Source organism: Mesoplodon densirostris, chromosome 4 (genome assembly GCF_025265405.1).
Source record: "Mesoplodon densirostris isolate mMesDen1 chromosome 4, mMesDen1 primary haplotype, whole genome shotgun sequence".
Taxonomy (NCBI): domain Eukaryota; kingdom Metazoa; phylum Chordata; class Mammalia; order Artiodactyla; family Ziphiidae; genus Mesoplodon; species Mesoplodon densirostris.
The window spans coordinates 5,842,325-5,856,889 of NC_082664.1; the positions used below are offsets into that span (position 1 = coordinate 5,842,325).

The 14,565-nt window shown below is 46.7% G+C and overlaps 1 protein-coding gene across 1 annotated transcript in view; it reads right to left on the bottom strand.

Annotated features, from left to right (window-relative positions):
* YY1 (YY1 transcription factor) overlaps positions 1-14,037 on the bottom strand; it is a 30,894-nt gene extending 16,857 nt beyond the window's left edge. The window contains exon 1 of the mRNA XM_060095647.1: positions 13,226-14,037. Coding sequence (XP_059951630.1) covers positions 13,226-13,898 — 673 coding nt within the window. The 5' untranslated portion in view covers positions 13,899-14,037. The remainder of the gene's footprint in view (positions 1-13,225) is intronic.
* Between the last annotated feature and the right edge of the window lie 528 nt (positions 14,038-14,565).

Here is a 14,565-nt window from a genome sequence, read left to right on the forward strand (position 1 = left end):
TGTAAACTCCACGAAGACAGGGATTTTTGATCTGTTTTGGTCTGTTTTGATCCCCATGTATCCCTAGAGCCTTGCTCTGAGTCGGCATGTAGGTTGGTCCTCAATAAATATGTGTTCAGGGACTTCCCTGGTGGTCCAGTGGTAAAGAATCCACTTTCCAACGCAGGGGACATGGGTTCAATCCCTGGTTGGGGAACTAAGATCCCACATGCCTCAGGGCAACTAAGCCCATGGACCTCTCAACTACTGACCTTGTGTGCCTCAATGAGAGAGCCCGTGTGCCACAACTAGAGAGGCAAAATCCACATGCCACAACTAGAGAGAAGCCCCCGCATGCCTCAACAAAGACCCCGCGTGCCACAACTGAGACCCGACGCAGCCAAAGAAATAAAGATAAATAAATAAATAAATAAATAAATAAGTGTTCAAAGAATGTAGGAGAGCTCTACTTAAATGTTCTACTACCATCACAAATCCAACAGGTTTAAAAAAAAAAAAAGGGGATACTGACCCCCACAATGAGTCTCCTATATTCTAGACACCAAATACTACTGACCATTCTGGGTCCTATGCTGTCTGGTCTCATTTTACCATATCTAGTATTTTATTTCTCCTTTGCACATGCCCTCTATATTCCAACCAGCCTGTTTTTTTGTTTTTTTGTGGTACGCGGGCCTTCCACTGCTGTGGCCTCTCCCGCTGCGGAGCACAGGCTCCGGACGTGCAGGCTCAGCGGCCATGGCTCACAGGCCTAGCTGCTCCACGGCATGTGGGATCTTCCCGGACCGGGGCACGAACCCGTGTCCCCCGCGTCGGCAGGCGGACTCTCAACCACTGCGCCACCAGGGAAGCCCCCAACCAGCCTGTTTTTCACACAGGCTAATTCAGAAGTGCTTGGAAGGAAATATTCAGTAAGAATAAGGAGTTCCTCCCTTTGCTCTTTCTCATCACCTCTCTCCAAACCCAGCCTACCCTCTGGAGTCTAGCTCAGATTCTCTAAAGGCTGGCTGATTCCATCGCTCCAACCTCAGATGCTTACCTTTGAATTCCTGGATTATTTCTGAATAATAATATTGATGAACTCTAAATCATGCTGTTTTGAACTTTTGTTGGCCTTGTCTCTCAGACTAGAGTGAAGTGCCCAGAGACCAAAACCAGTCTTCTACTACTTTGGTGACTAAAGCAGAAAATAGAATGCTTCAAAACTCTCAACAGAATGCTTCACAACTCTCAATGCTAACTGAAAATTTCTGCTTCTCCATCAAATTGCTTCACAATAAAAAGCACAGAATACAACAGTTTTAAACTTTAAATGCTTCTCCTTTCCCACCGCTCTTCACTTTAGGGAACACTATAGGTCATTACAAGGAACCACAGAATATAATAGCAGCTGACATGTTATTGAATGTTTCTGGGAAGGCACTGTTTTAATCACTGCACATATTACCCTATGAAGTGGGCAAATTAGCAAGTTCATTTTACAGAAGAGAAAGCTGAGACACAGAGAGGTTAAGTAACTTGCTCAGGGTTAACCAGTCAGTAAGGGACAGGGGTGAACTCTAAGACCTGAGCGCTTTACTGTTAGGCTCAGCCGCCTCTTGTTTGGAACTAGAAAGAACCTGATAATATAACCCAGGTTACCCGTTTACATATGAAGAAGCCTAAGAAAACCTAGCTGGATGCATTAATAAAAAAGAAGAGGAAATGTGGTTACTGGATCACAAGTTGCAAAGCTGGGACTCCGCACTGTAACCAGATTCTTTCATTTCTTTTCTCAGGGCTGTGATAATTCCTTTACCCTCTGATCGCTCCAGCCTAGGCACAACTACTACCACATCAACTTTCTAGTGGTATCGAAATAAACTGGTGGGTAGGCAGGCTATTTTTCTTCTCACAGTGAAGACACATTCTTGTTTGTATCTTTCTAATAAATACAAGAATCACGGCAAGGTTGAGAGTCACTGCTGCTCTGAGCAAGCCACTGCTAAGGATTATGTCTCAAGTGTGCTGGGGCAGAAAGAAAGCTGAACTCTTGGCATAAAGGAATCACAGGCTCAACCATTCCTTGTATTAGTTCAACACGTAATAACTGAGGGCCTCCTGTGAGCCTGGCACTGTTCTAGGCAGCAGAAACAAAACCAGGTCTCTGCCCTCATGGGACTTACATTCTGGCGAGGGAAGCTGTCTCAGTCGGTTCAGGCTGCTATAGCAAAAATACTCTAGACTGGGTGGCTTAAACAGAAATGTATTCCTTACAGTCTGGAGATCAAGGCACCAGCCTGTTGAATCCCTTCTTCCTGGTTCCCAGACATCAGATGTCTTCTTGTTGTATCCTTACATACACACCATTTCTCATCACATTACATAATTTGTCTCTTATTATAAGAGCACTAACCCCATCCATGAGGGCTTTATAACCTAATAACTTTCCAAAGGTCCCACCCTCCAAATACCACTGCATCAGGGATTAGGGCTTCAACATATGAATTCTGGGGTGACACAAACTGAAGTCGAATGAGGAAATACTTCTTGAGGATCAGTTCTTAGTTCCAACATTCAAGAACATAAAGTACCCAGAAAACAATCAAATGATTAAGAATTAGAATACATGGGACTTCCTTGGTGGCACAGTGGTTAAGAATCCCCCTGCCAATGCAGGGGACAAGGGTTCAAGCCCTGGTCCGGGAAGATCTCACATGCCACAGAGCAAATAAGCCCACGTGCCACAACTACAGAAGCCCGCGCGCCTAGAGCCTGTGCTCCGCGACAAGAGAAGCCACCGCAACGAGAAGCCCACGCACCCCAACGAAGAGTAGCCCCTGCTCGCTGTAACTAGAGAAAGCCTGCGTGCAGCAATGAAGACACAATGCAGCCAAAAATAAATAAATAGAATAAATAAATTTATTAAAAAAAAACGAAACAAAACAGGTTAGATTCAAGTTTTATTGTGGAGAAGGAAAGAACATGGCTGGGTGATGAATCAGACGGGTGGTGGTGGTGGTGGAAGAGGGATGTCAAGTATGCCGTCTCAGCTTCTTGTTTGTGTTTCCTGGAGCACAGTGGTGGCATTAGCTAAGATGGAAAACGGGGGAAGAGACAACCTGCAGGAGAGGATCTGGAATCCCACTTTGGTTTGGTTCCACTGGCTAACTGTGCGACACCTAGTGGACAGACCTCAAGGAGGTAAGAAATAGCTACGTACTGGGGATAAAAAGAAATCTAGGTTGGAGAGAAATATAATGGGAATCACTGGCATACAAACTGCATTTAAAGCTGCAGAAATATATCTATAAAAAAATATAGAAAGAGAAAAGGCTCAGAACCAAAAGCTGTGTAATTCCAATACTGAGAGAATGAGGAGGACTTTACAAAGGAGACTAAAGAGATATGTTCAGATAGAGAGAAAACTACCTTTGTCTAATGAGAATCTTAATCAGTAACACACCAAGTGAAAGTGGCACACAGTGAAAGCAATCTGTCCTGAAGTACACACAATAAGCGCATGATCTGTACATCATTTTAAAAACCGTAATTAAACTGATTAAAAATCAGTCTGCTTTTGATTATCACTATATACCTGCACTTCAAAAACAATGTCAATGATACAATATTCTTTCCTTAAATAAATAAATAAATAAACTTTTGTTGATCTAAGTTCTAAATAATTGCTCTGGTTACTGTAGGTTTTCATAATATATACTTAAAACTTCATATTATCATCACATATTTCTTACTTATTCCTTAACAAACACTGTATTTCATGGAAGTTAATTTGGAGAACTCCTTGAAGACCAGTGCACAGAAACTGTAAAACAGAGGGTTGTTAACTATTCAACAGCAAAATTTAAGAAAATAAACTATTTATATAGGGGAAAAAATCAGATTTCAAAGAAGACTGCTAGAGAAATGACAAAAGATGCTAGGATCTATTGCCAGAAGAAATAAAAAATGTCCGCCTCATTTTCACCAAGAACTGCACACATATTAAAGCAACACATCAAATTATGTCACTGTTTGCTATAATTTGTCCATTTTATCTGATTTTTTTTTTTTTTTTTTTTTGCGGTACGCGGGCCTCTCACTGCTGTGGCCTCTCCCGTTGCGGAGCACAGGCTCCGGACGCGCAGGCTCAGCGGCCATGGCTCACGGGCCCAGCCGCTCTGCGGCATGTGGGATCTTCCCGGACCGGGGCACGAACCCGTGTCCCCTGCATTGGCAGGCGGACTCTCAACCACTGTGCCACCAGGGAAGCCCTATCTGATTTTTGCAAAGAAAATCTTCAGAAGTTTTTGCCCAACAGAAATTTATGATGCACTAAAAGACAAATAACTGCATTTACAGACCATATGTACATAAGCTTCCCTCTTTGTTCAAAAAACGTTAAGTGAGAAGTATTAATTCATTTTTTCTTTTTGTACAATTTTATTTTAAAATGTTTTACTATTATAATATGTATTCAAATACAGATTTTCACTGCCTGCAGTGGCCATTATTATATTCCTTCCATTTCAGAATTACTACTGAAATAAGATAGAGGAGGATGAAGGTGTTAACTGATCAGCTCTGATTATCAATTTTCTTATATGTGTTACTGAGTTCTAGTGACTGGCAACGGAGTAATTATCAAATACACATCAAGGGACTTCCCTGGTGGCGCAGTGGTTAAGAATCCACCTGCCAATGCAGGGGACACAGGTTCAAGCCCTGGTCTGGGAAGATCCCACATGCTGCGGAGCAACTAAGCCCGTGTGCCACAACTACTGAGTCTGCGCTCTAGAGCCTGCAGGCCACAACTACTGAAGCCCGAGCGCCTAGAGCCTGTGCTCTGCAACAAGAGAAGCCACCGCAATGAGAAGCCTGCACACCGCAACCAAGAGTAGCCCCCGCTCGCCGCAACTGGAGAAAGCCCGTGCACGGCAATGAAGACCCACGCAGCCAAAAATAAATAAAATAAATTAAAAACAAACAAATACACCTCAAAGTAAAGCATGTTCATGAAGCAAAGTATCTAAATTTGCTTTAAAATCTGTTTTGTATATTCTTCTCTGGAGTTTTCCTTCAGGATAGGACTTAGTTAATTATTTCATTGTTTCAAGGGGACAGGGTTAATCCACATTAGAAGTGTCACCAAAATCAGTTTCTATAGTCCTGAAACTAACATAACATAGTAAATCAACTATACTCCAAAACAAACAAAAAAATCGGTTTCTATAATCAATGTGACTTAAACTTATAATTGTGATTATACAACATAACTGGGCAGAGCAAATGAAAACCAAATCTCAGAATTCCTGTTTGGAAAAAGCTGAGAAAACAAGTCATTGATTCAAAGAAGTAGGGTGGTAGGAAAACTGTAATATTGAGGAAACTTCTAGTGTGGATTAGATGATTCCCGTGCTCACTAACACTAGGCTAGAGGCAAATGACCTACAACAACCAGGCCTAAGATGGAAGGTGTTGGAAAAACAAACTCTAGCCAATACCGTCCAGGAATGGGGTGGCACACTTTGAGTTGTTTCAGCAGGACAATCTATTCATTCACATTTAAGAAACATTCTTTTTTCTGTACATGAACTATTCAAAAGGTTAAAAAGGTACATAAATAAGTCCCTGTCTCTTAGCTATTTAGTTTCTAAGTTACCAAAGCTATAGCCACTCTCAGTCATTTGAGAGGCAAAGCAAAGAGACTCAAAACATTTACAGTCAAAAAGAAATGACTAAGGAACTAAACTAAACGCAAAGGCTGGGCGCACTCTACAGGCCTAGAAAACAGGTTCACAAGTGGAGCTTCACATGCCCTCCATGCTCCCACCAAACTGGTTTGCTTGCAATGTTATTCAATGTCCGATAAAAGGTATGTGAATAAACACAACGCTCCTTCCCTTCTTGCCCACCTCTCATTCCCCCATCTGGGCTTTCCAAAGCCCAGATCAAGATCTCTTTCCTTCAAGAGGCCTCTCATTGCTATCACTGACCCTTCTTTGGTTTCCTTACTTATTAAAGGGTAGACCACCTATCATACATAAGGCTGAAACAAGGTAACACATTAAATGGGAACCATGGTGTCTGGAAAAGAGGTGTGCAAAAACACCTTTATTCCAAAAAACAAACAAAAAACCTTTATTCCACTTTGCCCTCCCTCCTGGGCCTAAGGGGAAGAGTAGGTCCTATGCTTATGGTTTTTAAAGAATGTTGAACTTTTAAAAACTATAGTAAGCAAGTAAAGAATCACCTTCAACTAGGTTACATTTAAGTCTTTTGGCTGCTCCAAGACACTACATGAAATCTGACACTCTACTAGCTGGAATCTGTGCATTGCTATCACTCAGTGGGCCCCTTATATAGAAAACAGTTTATTTTAGAATTCAGTCCTAAGAAAAGTTTGATTCCCTTAGAAGTTTTTCTATCTTAGAATCTGCTAACAGTAGTATAGTTTCCTTATTTATCTTGATTGCCAGGAAGCTCATTAGGGTTGACCCTAATGCTTCCTTTTTTTCTGTGATCCTGATTTTCACCAATTTGCATATTTTTTTTTACCTACTTCCCATTTATTTATTTGTGGGTTGGCTAGATTTTGTTTCTCCACACCTTCCATCTTAGGCCATTAACTTTGGTCTGACCATTCTAGGTAACTTTTGACCAAAATGACATTATCTACTCACCACCACCATCAAGCCAAACCTTCATCGAAATGGGGGAGAGCTAATACTTGAGATTCATTGCTAAGCAACAGACAAAAATCAGACATAGGCTGTTTCCACTCTTCCCCACTAACAGAGACCTTAGGAAGGGATACTATCATTTACTAAGTACCTGTTTCATGCCAGCAGCTGTCACATTCCTCAATTCAAACAAAACCTTTATGGTATTAACCTCAAGTTTCTGGTTGAAGAAATCAAGCCTCAGAAATGCCAAGTAGTGGGACTTCCGTGGTGGTCCAGTGGTTAAGACTCCGCGCTTCCACTGCAGGGGGTGCGGGTTCCACCAGAGGTCGGGGAACTAAGATCCCACATGCTGCATGGCGTGGCCGGGGCAGGGGAGAAATGCCAAGTAGTGTATCTAAAGAGGCAAAGTGGTAGACCCAGGATTTGAATCTAGAACTGACTGAAGTCCATGCTTTTTCTAAAAAAGGAATGCTTCTCCACCCTCTCCCCACACTTACTACTCCTTTTCTGAAAGTAGTAATAGGTAGGAGTAGTATTTTGGACTCTAGGCTAGGATTCTGCCTTAGAGCACAATTCCATGCACTCATTCACTCAGTTATGTACTGAGAATCTCCTATGTGCCTTACCATCGTAAGGCTGCAGGGTTACAGCCCAGGACTTACACTCTAGAGGAAGTAGACAGACAAGCAGCAAGTTCAAAGATAAAAGCAAGACCATTTCAGACGGTGCTACAAAGAAAGTAAAACAGGGCTGAGAGAGAACGATGGCGAGGGGGGTGCTAATTTGAAAGGAGGAAAGGGTGGGCCTCCCAGAGCCGAGACTTGGAAAACAGCTGGCACGAAGAAGGTGAACATCTGGGGCCAGAGCACTGGAAGCAGAGGTAAGAATAAGTGCAAAGGACCAAGTTCAAGAAACTAAAAGAAGGCTGGGAAGGCTGGAGCATAATGGGAGCATAGGGACAAGGAAGGAAGTCAGGAAGGAAAGCAGGGGCCAAATCATGTGTGGCCTGGCAGGTTATGAGAAGCTTGGATTTTACTGAATGCAACAGTATGTCTCTGGGATGATGATGATGATGATGATGATGATGTGTGTGTGTGTGGAGATATAAAACATAAAATTTACCATTCTAATAACCATTTTTAAACTTACAGTTCAGTGGTATCAAGTATATCCACACTGCTGTGCTTGAGGGATTTTTAGGCAAGGGAGTGAATTCACACAATTCAAGCCTTAGAATGTAATTCAGAAAGGAATAGTGTATGTGTGATCCAGTCAGATCCCCAGAAGTAAAATCCAGCAGTCTGTATTCAGTCCTTCTCAAGAATCTATAAAAACGTAGTTAGTATAATAACCATATGTATTACTACAAATTACAAGTGAGTTATCAACAAAATAAAAAATTAAAAGCCAACTTTCAATTTGGAGTCATGGCAGCAGCTTCTATTTTTTTGGGGGGGGGGGCTTAAAATCTAGAAGACAAAAAGGGGAAAGAAGGGGGCAGAGTTGAGCACCGTAAAAGGAGAAAGACACTTCGGAGTGTTTTTAAGAGTGTGATACTCTGTGAGACACTAGAAATTCTTCCTGAAGTTTATGGCTCTCCTAGGAGAGGAGACAGGGTCCGGACACCACAGAACAGCCTCCAGCACAACAGTGCCTCTTTCCCTGCCCCTCAGCTCTTATATTTGAGGGGAACGACTTACACAAGAAAGAAAAGAGCCCGTCACAACCATTTACATTAAAGTTTATTCATATCTGAAACCACACTGTAAGACTAAATAAAGTAACTGAATAGTTACTATGAATTTTACTCAAGAGTTCCTATTATCTCAACAGATCATGTTAAAATTGGGTAGTTTTCTTTAAGAAATTGAGTGTACTGCTTCCTTTTGTCACATAAGAATTCAGAAAGGAGTAGAATTTCTTTGCTGTAAAGGAAATGAAAAATGCCTTTTGGGGTCCCCCTACTCCAACAAGTCATCTTACAAAGATCCCAAGGTCAGAAGTTAAGATATGCCAAGGTCAGATCTCTGGTCAGTGCCCTCTAAAGGAAAATGTGGCGCTGCTACCAACAAGATTCCCAGAAACCACGGGTCTTGCTGTTACTGATAATTAATCACAAAGTTAAACTGAATGGGACCACTAACACAAGGCACCTAGGACTCCTCTCCTGACCTGTGACGTCTACCATAAACAGGAAGGCACAACCTTACGAAACAGAGTCAACTAACCTCCAAGACCTGCCCACCATCTTCCTAATAGTCTGCTAACAGTAATGACATGAATGTTTTCTTCAACATCCAGGTAGTGTTTCTGATGCCAAATTTTGAAAATACAATGTTTGCGTGTTTATCCAATAATACGATAGGACACAACTCACTGGTAAATGTTCAGATTTAAAAATTATAAAAAGTTTTCACTTTTGTTCACTCTTCCCATGGGAAGTAGTGAGAGCAGTTTATAAATTGGCCACCTAGAAAGAGAAGGTCATGAGATGACAAAAGAATGTGGATCTTAGGAAATGTTCGTTCTTGATCATTGTTTTTGCTAATAACCTGTTGTGGGCCCTGAATTTCCCAGCCTTAAAACAAACTGATTGGACTTCCCTGGTGGCGCCGTGGTTTAGAATCCGCCTCCCAATGCAGGGGACACAGGTTCAATCCCTGGTCAGGGAAGATCCCACATGCCGCGGAGCAACCAGGCCCGTGCGGCACAACTACTGAAGCCCGAGCGCCTAGACCCCGTGCTCTGTAACGAGAAGCCACCGCAATGAGAAGCCCGAGCTCACCGCAACTAGAGAAAGCCCACGCGCAGCAACGAAGACCCGACGCAGCCAAAATAACTTTTTAAATAAATAAATAAATAAATAAAACTGATCTCACTAAAGCAGGCATCAAAACAAATAGAAAGGCTTTTCGGAAATATCAACCCAGGAGTCTGGCATACTTTAAAAAATTATTATTCATTCTCTTCCAAAAGCCTAAAATGCTAGTTGTAGGTAGGTCAGGAGCCGTGGCCTCTTCTGACACGGATTTTTCTTTTCCTACTGGGGGAGACAGCTGTTGACTGGGGGTGGTGGGGAGGGAGGGTTAATAACTGGGAGACGCAATCTGACAGCACGAGGCTTATCAGTAAGCCAGGCTTCCAGAGCTACCAGGTTAGGCATTGGGCTCTATGACTTAGGCTGCCCTATGTAGGTCATGGGGTTGACATGATTACTTTGGAGGGTTTCTTGGGCTTGGCTCCATGGGAATTTACATTTATGGCATCTCTCCTTAGTGATAAAGAGCATGGTAAAAAAGGAAAAATAGCGAATGGAACGGTCAGGATTAGTAAGTTTTGGCAAACCTGAACCTTCTGAATATATAAAAGTGAGAAAAAATTTAATACTTTATGACTTTCTTTCAATTTGCTGATTCTAATGTCAATGGCTTTCTGCTCTGAGATGTTTTACTCGATCTAGCACAAAGCACTTCTATATTTGGTCTAACCGAAGATAGTTAAAATACCAACAGCCTCGAGTGAAGGTCACAAATTCTAACTACCTGAAACCTCAAGATTTGAAAGCCTTCTTAGATTTCTCTCAAAACTAAATGTTTTAAATACTCAGCTCTTATTGTTAGCTTTCCTACTCGACCCAGTGATTTAGTTAAGTGGTTTAGTTTTTAGTAAGTTCTACAAAAGAGGATGTCGCTCACAAACTATAGTGATGAACATCTAGGGAAAAAAAAATACATAATACCATGCCCTAAATATGGCAATAATGAAATGTTCATTCATTACATGCCAGGAAAAAAAAGCAAAAACAAACATGGGCCTTAAAGCAAAGGATTAAAACTATTCAAAACACAGTTAAACCGTGATTAAATATTAAAACATACTCAGCCTTAACTAGACCTTACTTTTCTCATCTGCAAAAATAAGCAGCTCCTGCTGTTTTATCTCTACAATGGCATATTACTCAGCCGTAAAAAGGAATGAAGTACATTCTACAACTTGGATGAAATCCTCAAAACAGACTAAGCCAGACACAAAAGGCAACATATTATATGAGTCCATGCAAACGAAATGTCCAGAATAGACAAATCCAGGGAAAAAGTGAGATTAGTGGTTACCAAGGGCTGGGGGTGGTGGGGAATAACAGTTATGGGGTTTCTTTCTGGGATGATAAAAATGTTCTGGAATTAGATAGTGGTGATGATTGCAGAAACTGGTGAATACAGTAAAAACCACCGAAATGTGCACGTGGGAATTATGTCAATAAAAAGAAAAGAAAAAAAGCAGATCTCTAGGGACTCTTTCAGATCTATAACTACTCTACTACAGAACTACGAGATCCCCTTTCTGCTGTTCCATTCAAAAGATACCAACCATACATGCCAGACAACTATTTAAAGAAATGGACAAATACCCCTAAACTGTACAACCCTATAGCAACCACTTGCACAGAGAAAAAATAATGACCTTTAAGCTAACCTGATACGTACCACTTCAAGTAAAGCCTACATCACCAAGTTTTCTGAGTATGGAGAAGTGGGTTAACAATTTGGTAAGACCAAATGCAGAATATATAAAATACCCTGGGGCCTCCCTGGTGGCGCAGTGGTTGAGAGTCCGCCTGCCGATGAAGGGGACACGGGTTCGTGCCTCGGTCCGGGAGGATCCCACGTGCCGCGGAGCGGCTGGCCCGTGAGCCATGGCCGCTGAGCTTTAGCGTCCGGAGCCTGTGCTCCGCAACGGGAGAGGCCACAACAGTGAGAGGCCCGCGTACCGCAAAAAAAAAAAAAAAAACCCAAAACCCTGGTTTTCTTAATTACTTTAAAGCCAACATGACCATACCGTGAGAAAAAGTAAATATAGCTTTATGTGGTTAATGTATCTTTACCTAAATATCTAATTTCAAACGATATCCCGAATTCAGCAAACTCATCAATAACCAACACCCCCTCCCTTATTCCATTCCGATTAATAATGGGAAAACATGGCTTTTAGTTCCAGCATGATCACTGTGCAATCATTCTGCGCTACCAGAACGCATACAGAAGGGATCTTTTGATAACCTTTTAAGTACTCAAATATATGTTTCACTGAAACCTATAGCCCCTGCTAAACTCAAAGTACTGACAGTTCTACCAGGCCCTCCGAAATCCAGAACAGCAGCGCTGTTAGCACTTGCTATTACATTTTGACAGAACCTCCGCTCCTTTGCTCAGTCCTGAGTCACAGATCCATCCACCTTTAGTTACCTCCGCCTGGGGCTTTCGGTAGATACGATACAACCAGACCAGCTTCTCAGTCCAGACTTTTCGCCTATTTCATTCGTTCCTGAGAATGTTAACAATGCTTCAATACTCAACATTCACCGCATTTTGAGGCTTCATCCAATTGTGAGAATTTATTAGACAGAGCTGGCGTAAAGGATTCTACCACTAAAATCTAATTATCACAGGTACTAGGTTAACTAGTTCTGGCAGGATTATTCTCAGTCTATTTACTATTCCAACAATTTAACAAGATAGCCTTTGGATAAAATAATAGGATAAGGACTTGAAAACACCAGTTACGAAGTAAAAACAAAAGGATTTACATATGCGGATAAGGCTCTTCTGCCCCAGATATTTTTTCTGGCCCTCGTTCAAAGCCGTACTAAAACAGGAGAAAGACCCTTTCCAGAATCCTTCTTTTCACGGGAAAAATAAGGAGTTTTCTATCAAGTAAAAAGCATCTGGCAACTTTACTCGATTTGATCAATTTAGTGGCAAACGTTCCTAGCTGTGTAACTAACCAGCCTTCCTGCAAAGAGCCAAATACTTAAAGCAAAGAAAACTCCCCCAAACGCCCAGGACTGAGAACAATCTACAAAAAGCCGCGGCCCCTCTCACTAGGCGCCGCGGAGGGAGCAGAGGCGAGGCCCTCGCCGCAACGGTGACAGGCCCCGCCGACGCCGAGCCCGCACACACGCGAGCTCGACGTGCCGCCCAAGTCCCGCCCCGCCGAGGCGAGGCGAGGAGAGCGCGGCCGCGGGCAAGATCCGGCCTGCACGCGGGGCGGGCGAGAGGAGGGCCGGGCGGGCGCCCCCGCCCCCCTCGGAAGGCGCCTCCCGGGAGCAGTTGAGGCTCCGGGAAGGGGCGGGGGCGGAGCCGGGGCAGCGACGCCCCCCAGAGGAAGGCCGGGGAAAGGCGGCGGCCCGGCCCGGGCGCGAGGTCCAGGCCGCGCAGCCCCGCCAACGCCCTCCCGCGCCCCCGAGCCTCGCGGGGAGACGGCCTCGCGGCCGGCCTGCCGGGGGCCGCGGACAACGGGCCCCGGGCCGGCTGTTGGCCGAGCACGCCCCGCCCCGCCCCGCCCCGCCCGAGGAAACTACGCCATTGCGGCCTAGCGGGCGGCGCCGCGCCTCCGCCGCCATCTTCGCCGCGCCGCCGCCCGCCGCCCCCGCCGCCGCCCGCCATCTTTTGGGGCCGCCATACTTGCCCCGCGAAGAAGATGGCGGCGCCCATCACACACATAAAACATGGCTTCCCTTCAAAACAAAAACATCCCGGGGGCCGGCGCGCGCCGGCGCTCACCTGAGGACCACATGGTGACCGAGAACTCGCCCTCCAGGGTCTTGATCTGCACCTGCTTCTGCTCCCACTTCTTGTTGCCCGCGTCCGCGCCGCCCGCCGCCCCGGCCCCGCCGCCGAGGTAGCCCTTCTTGCCGCTCTTCTTGCCGCCGCCCTTCTTGACGCGGCCGCCGCCCGACGACGACGAGCCGCCGCCGCCGCTCTTGCCCGCCGCCGCCACGGTGACCAGCGTCTGCTCAATGTAGTCGTCGTCGCCGCCGGCCGGCGCGGGCACCGGGATGAGGATCTGGTCCTCGAAGCCGTCCTCGGCGCGCAGCCCGTCCGAGTCGTCGCCGCCCACCACCTCCTCGCGCGTCTGCACCAGGATCACCTCCTGGTGGTGGTGCACCTGGGTCGGGTCGTCGGTGACGAGCGGCTGCAGCGCGATCATGGGCGGGTGGTGATGGTGGTGGTGGTGGTGGTGGTGGCCGCCCGCGTGCCCGTGGCCGCCCCCGCCGCCGTGGTCGCCGCCGCCGCCGTCCTCGTCGTCGTCGTCCTCCTCCTCCTCCTCGCCCACCACCGTGGTCTCGATGGTCTCCACCGGGATGGTCTCCACCTCGATCTCGTGCAGCTCCACGATCTCGGCCGGCATCTCCGAGCCGTCCGTGGCGATGTAGAGGGTGTCGCCCGAGGCCATGACTGAGGGCTCGGCCGCCACGGCCGCGGCGGCCTCAGCTCCGGGGCTGCGGGCAGGCGGGCGAGGAGGCAGCCGGCCGTGGGGAAGGAAGGCAGAGGGAGGAAGGCGGCGGGCGGGCGGGGGGAGAGGGGGCGGGCGGCGGGGGGAAGGGGCGGGCGCGGCGGCGGCGGCGGCGGGCTTCCCCGCCTCCTCGCCTCGGTGCGCCCCGCGCTTGCTCGGCCGCTGCTCGCCCCGGCGCCCCGCCGCGCCTCGGCCGCCGGCTTTGGCCGCGCCTCCTCCCGCCCTCCGGGCCGGCGCTCCGCTTTCCCCTTCCTCCTGCGCCTCCGCCTCCTTCCACACAAATACCAACTCCTCACCCCGAGCCCAGATCTCGCCGCCGCCGCCGCCGCCACACTCCGCTCAGGCTCGGCCTCGCGAGACTTCCGTGCAGCCTCGGCCCGCCCCGCCTCGCTCCTACTTGCCTGCTCGCCCTCTCGCTCCTCCTCCTCTGCCAATCGATCTGCCCGTTCGCCGCCGAGGCCCCGCCCACTCAACCCGGGCTCCTCCCGGATTGGGGCCGCCGGGACGGCCTCCGCGCGCTCTGGCTGGCCGCTGCGCGTGACGTCAGCGCGCCGCAGCCGCCGCCGCCGCCGCCGCGAGTCGCTCGGCCCCCCGCCCTTCGGGGTGC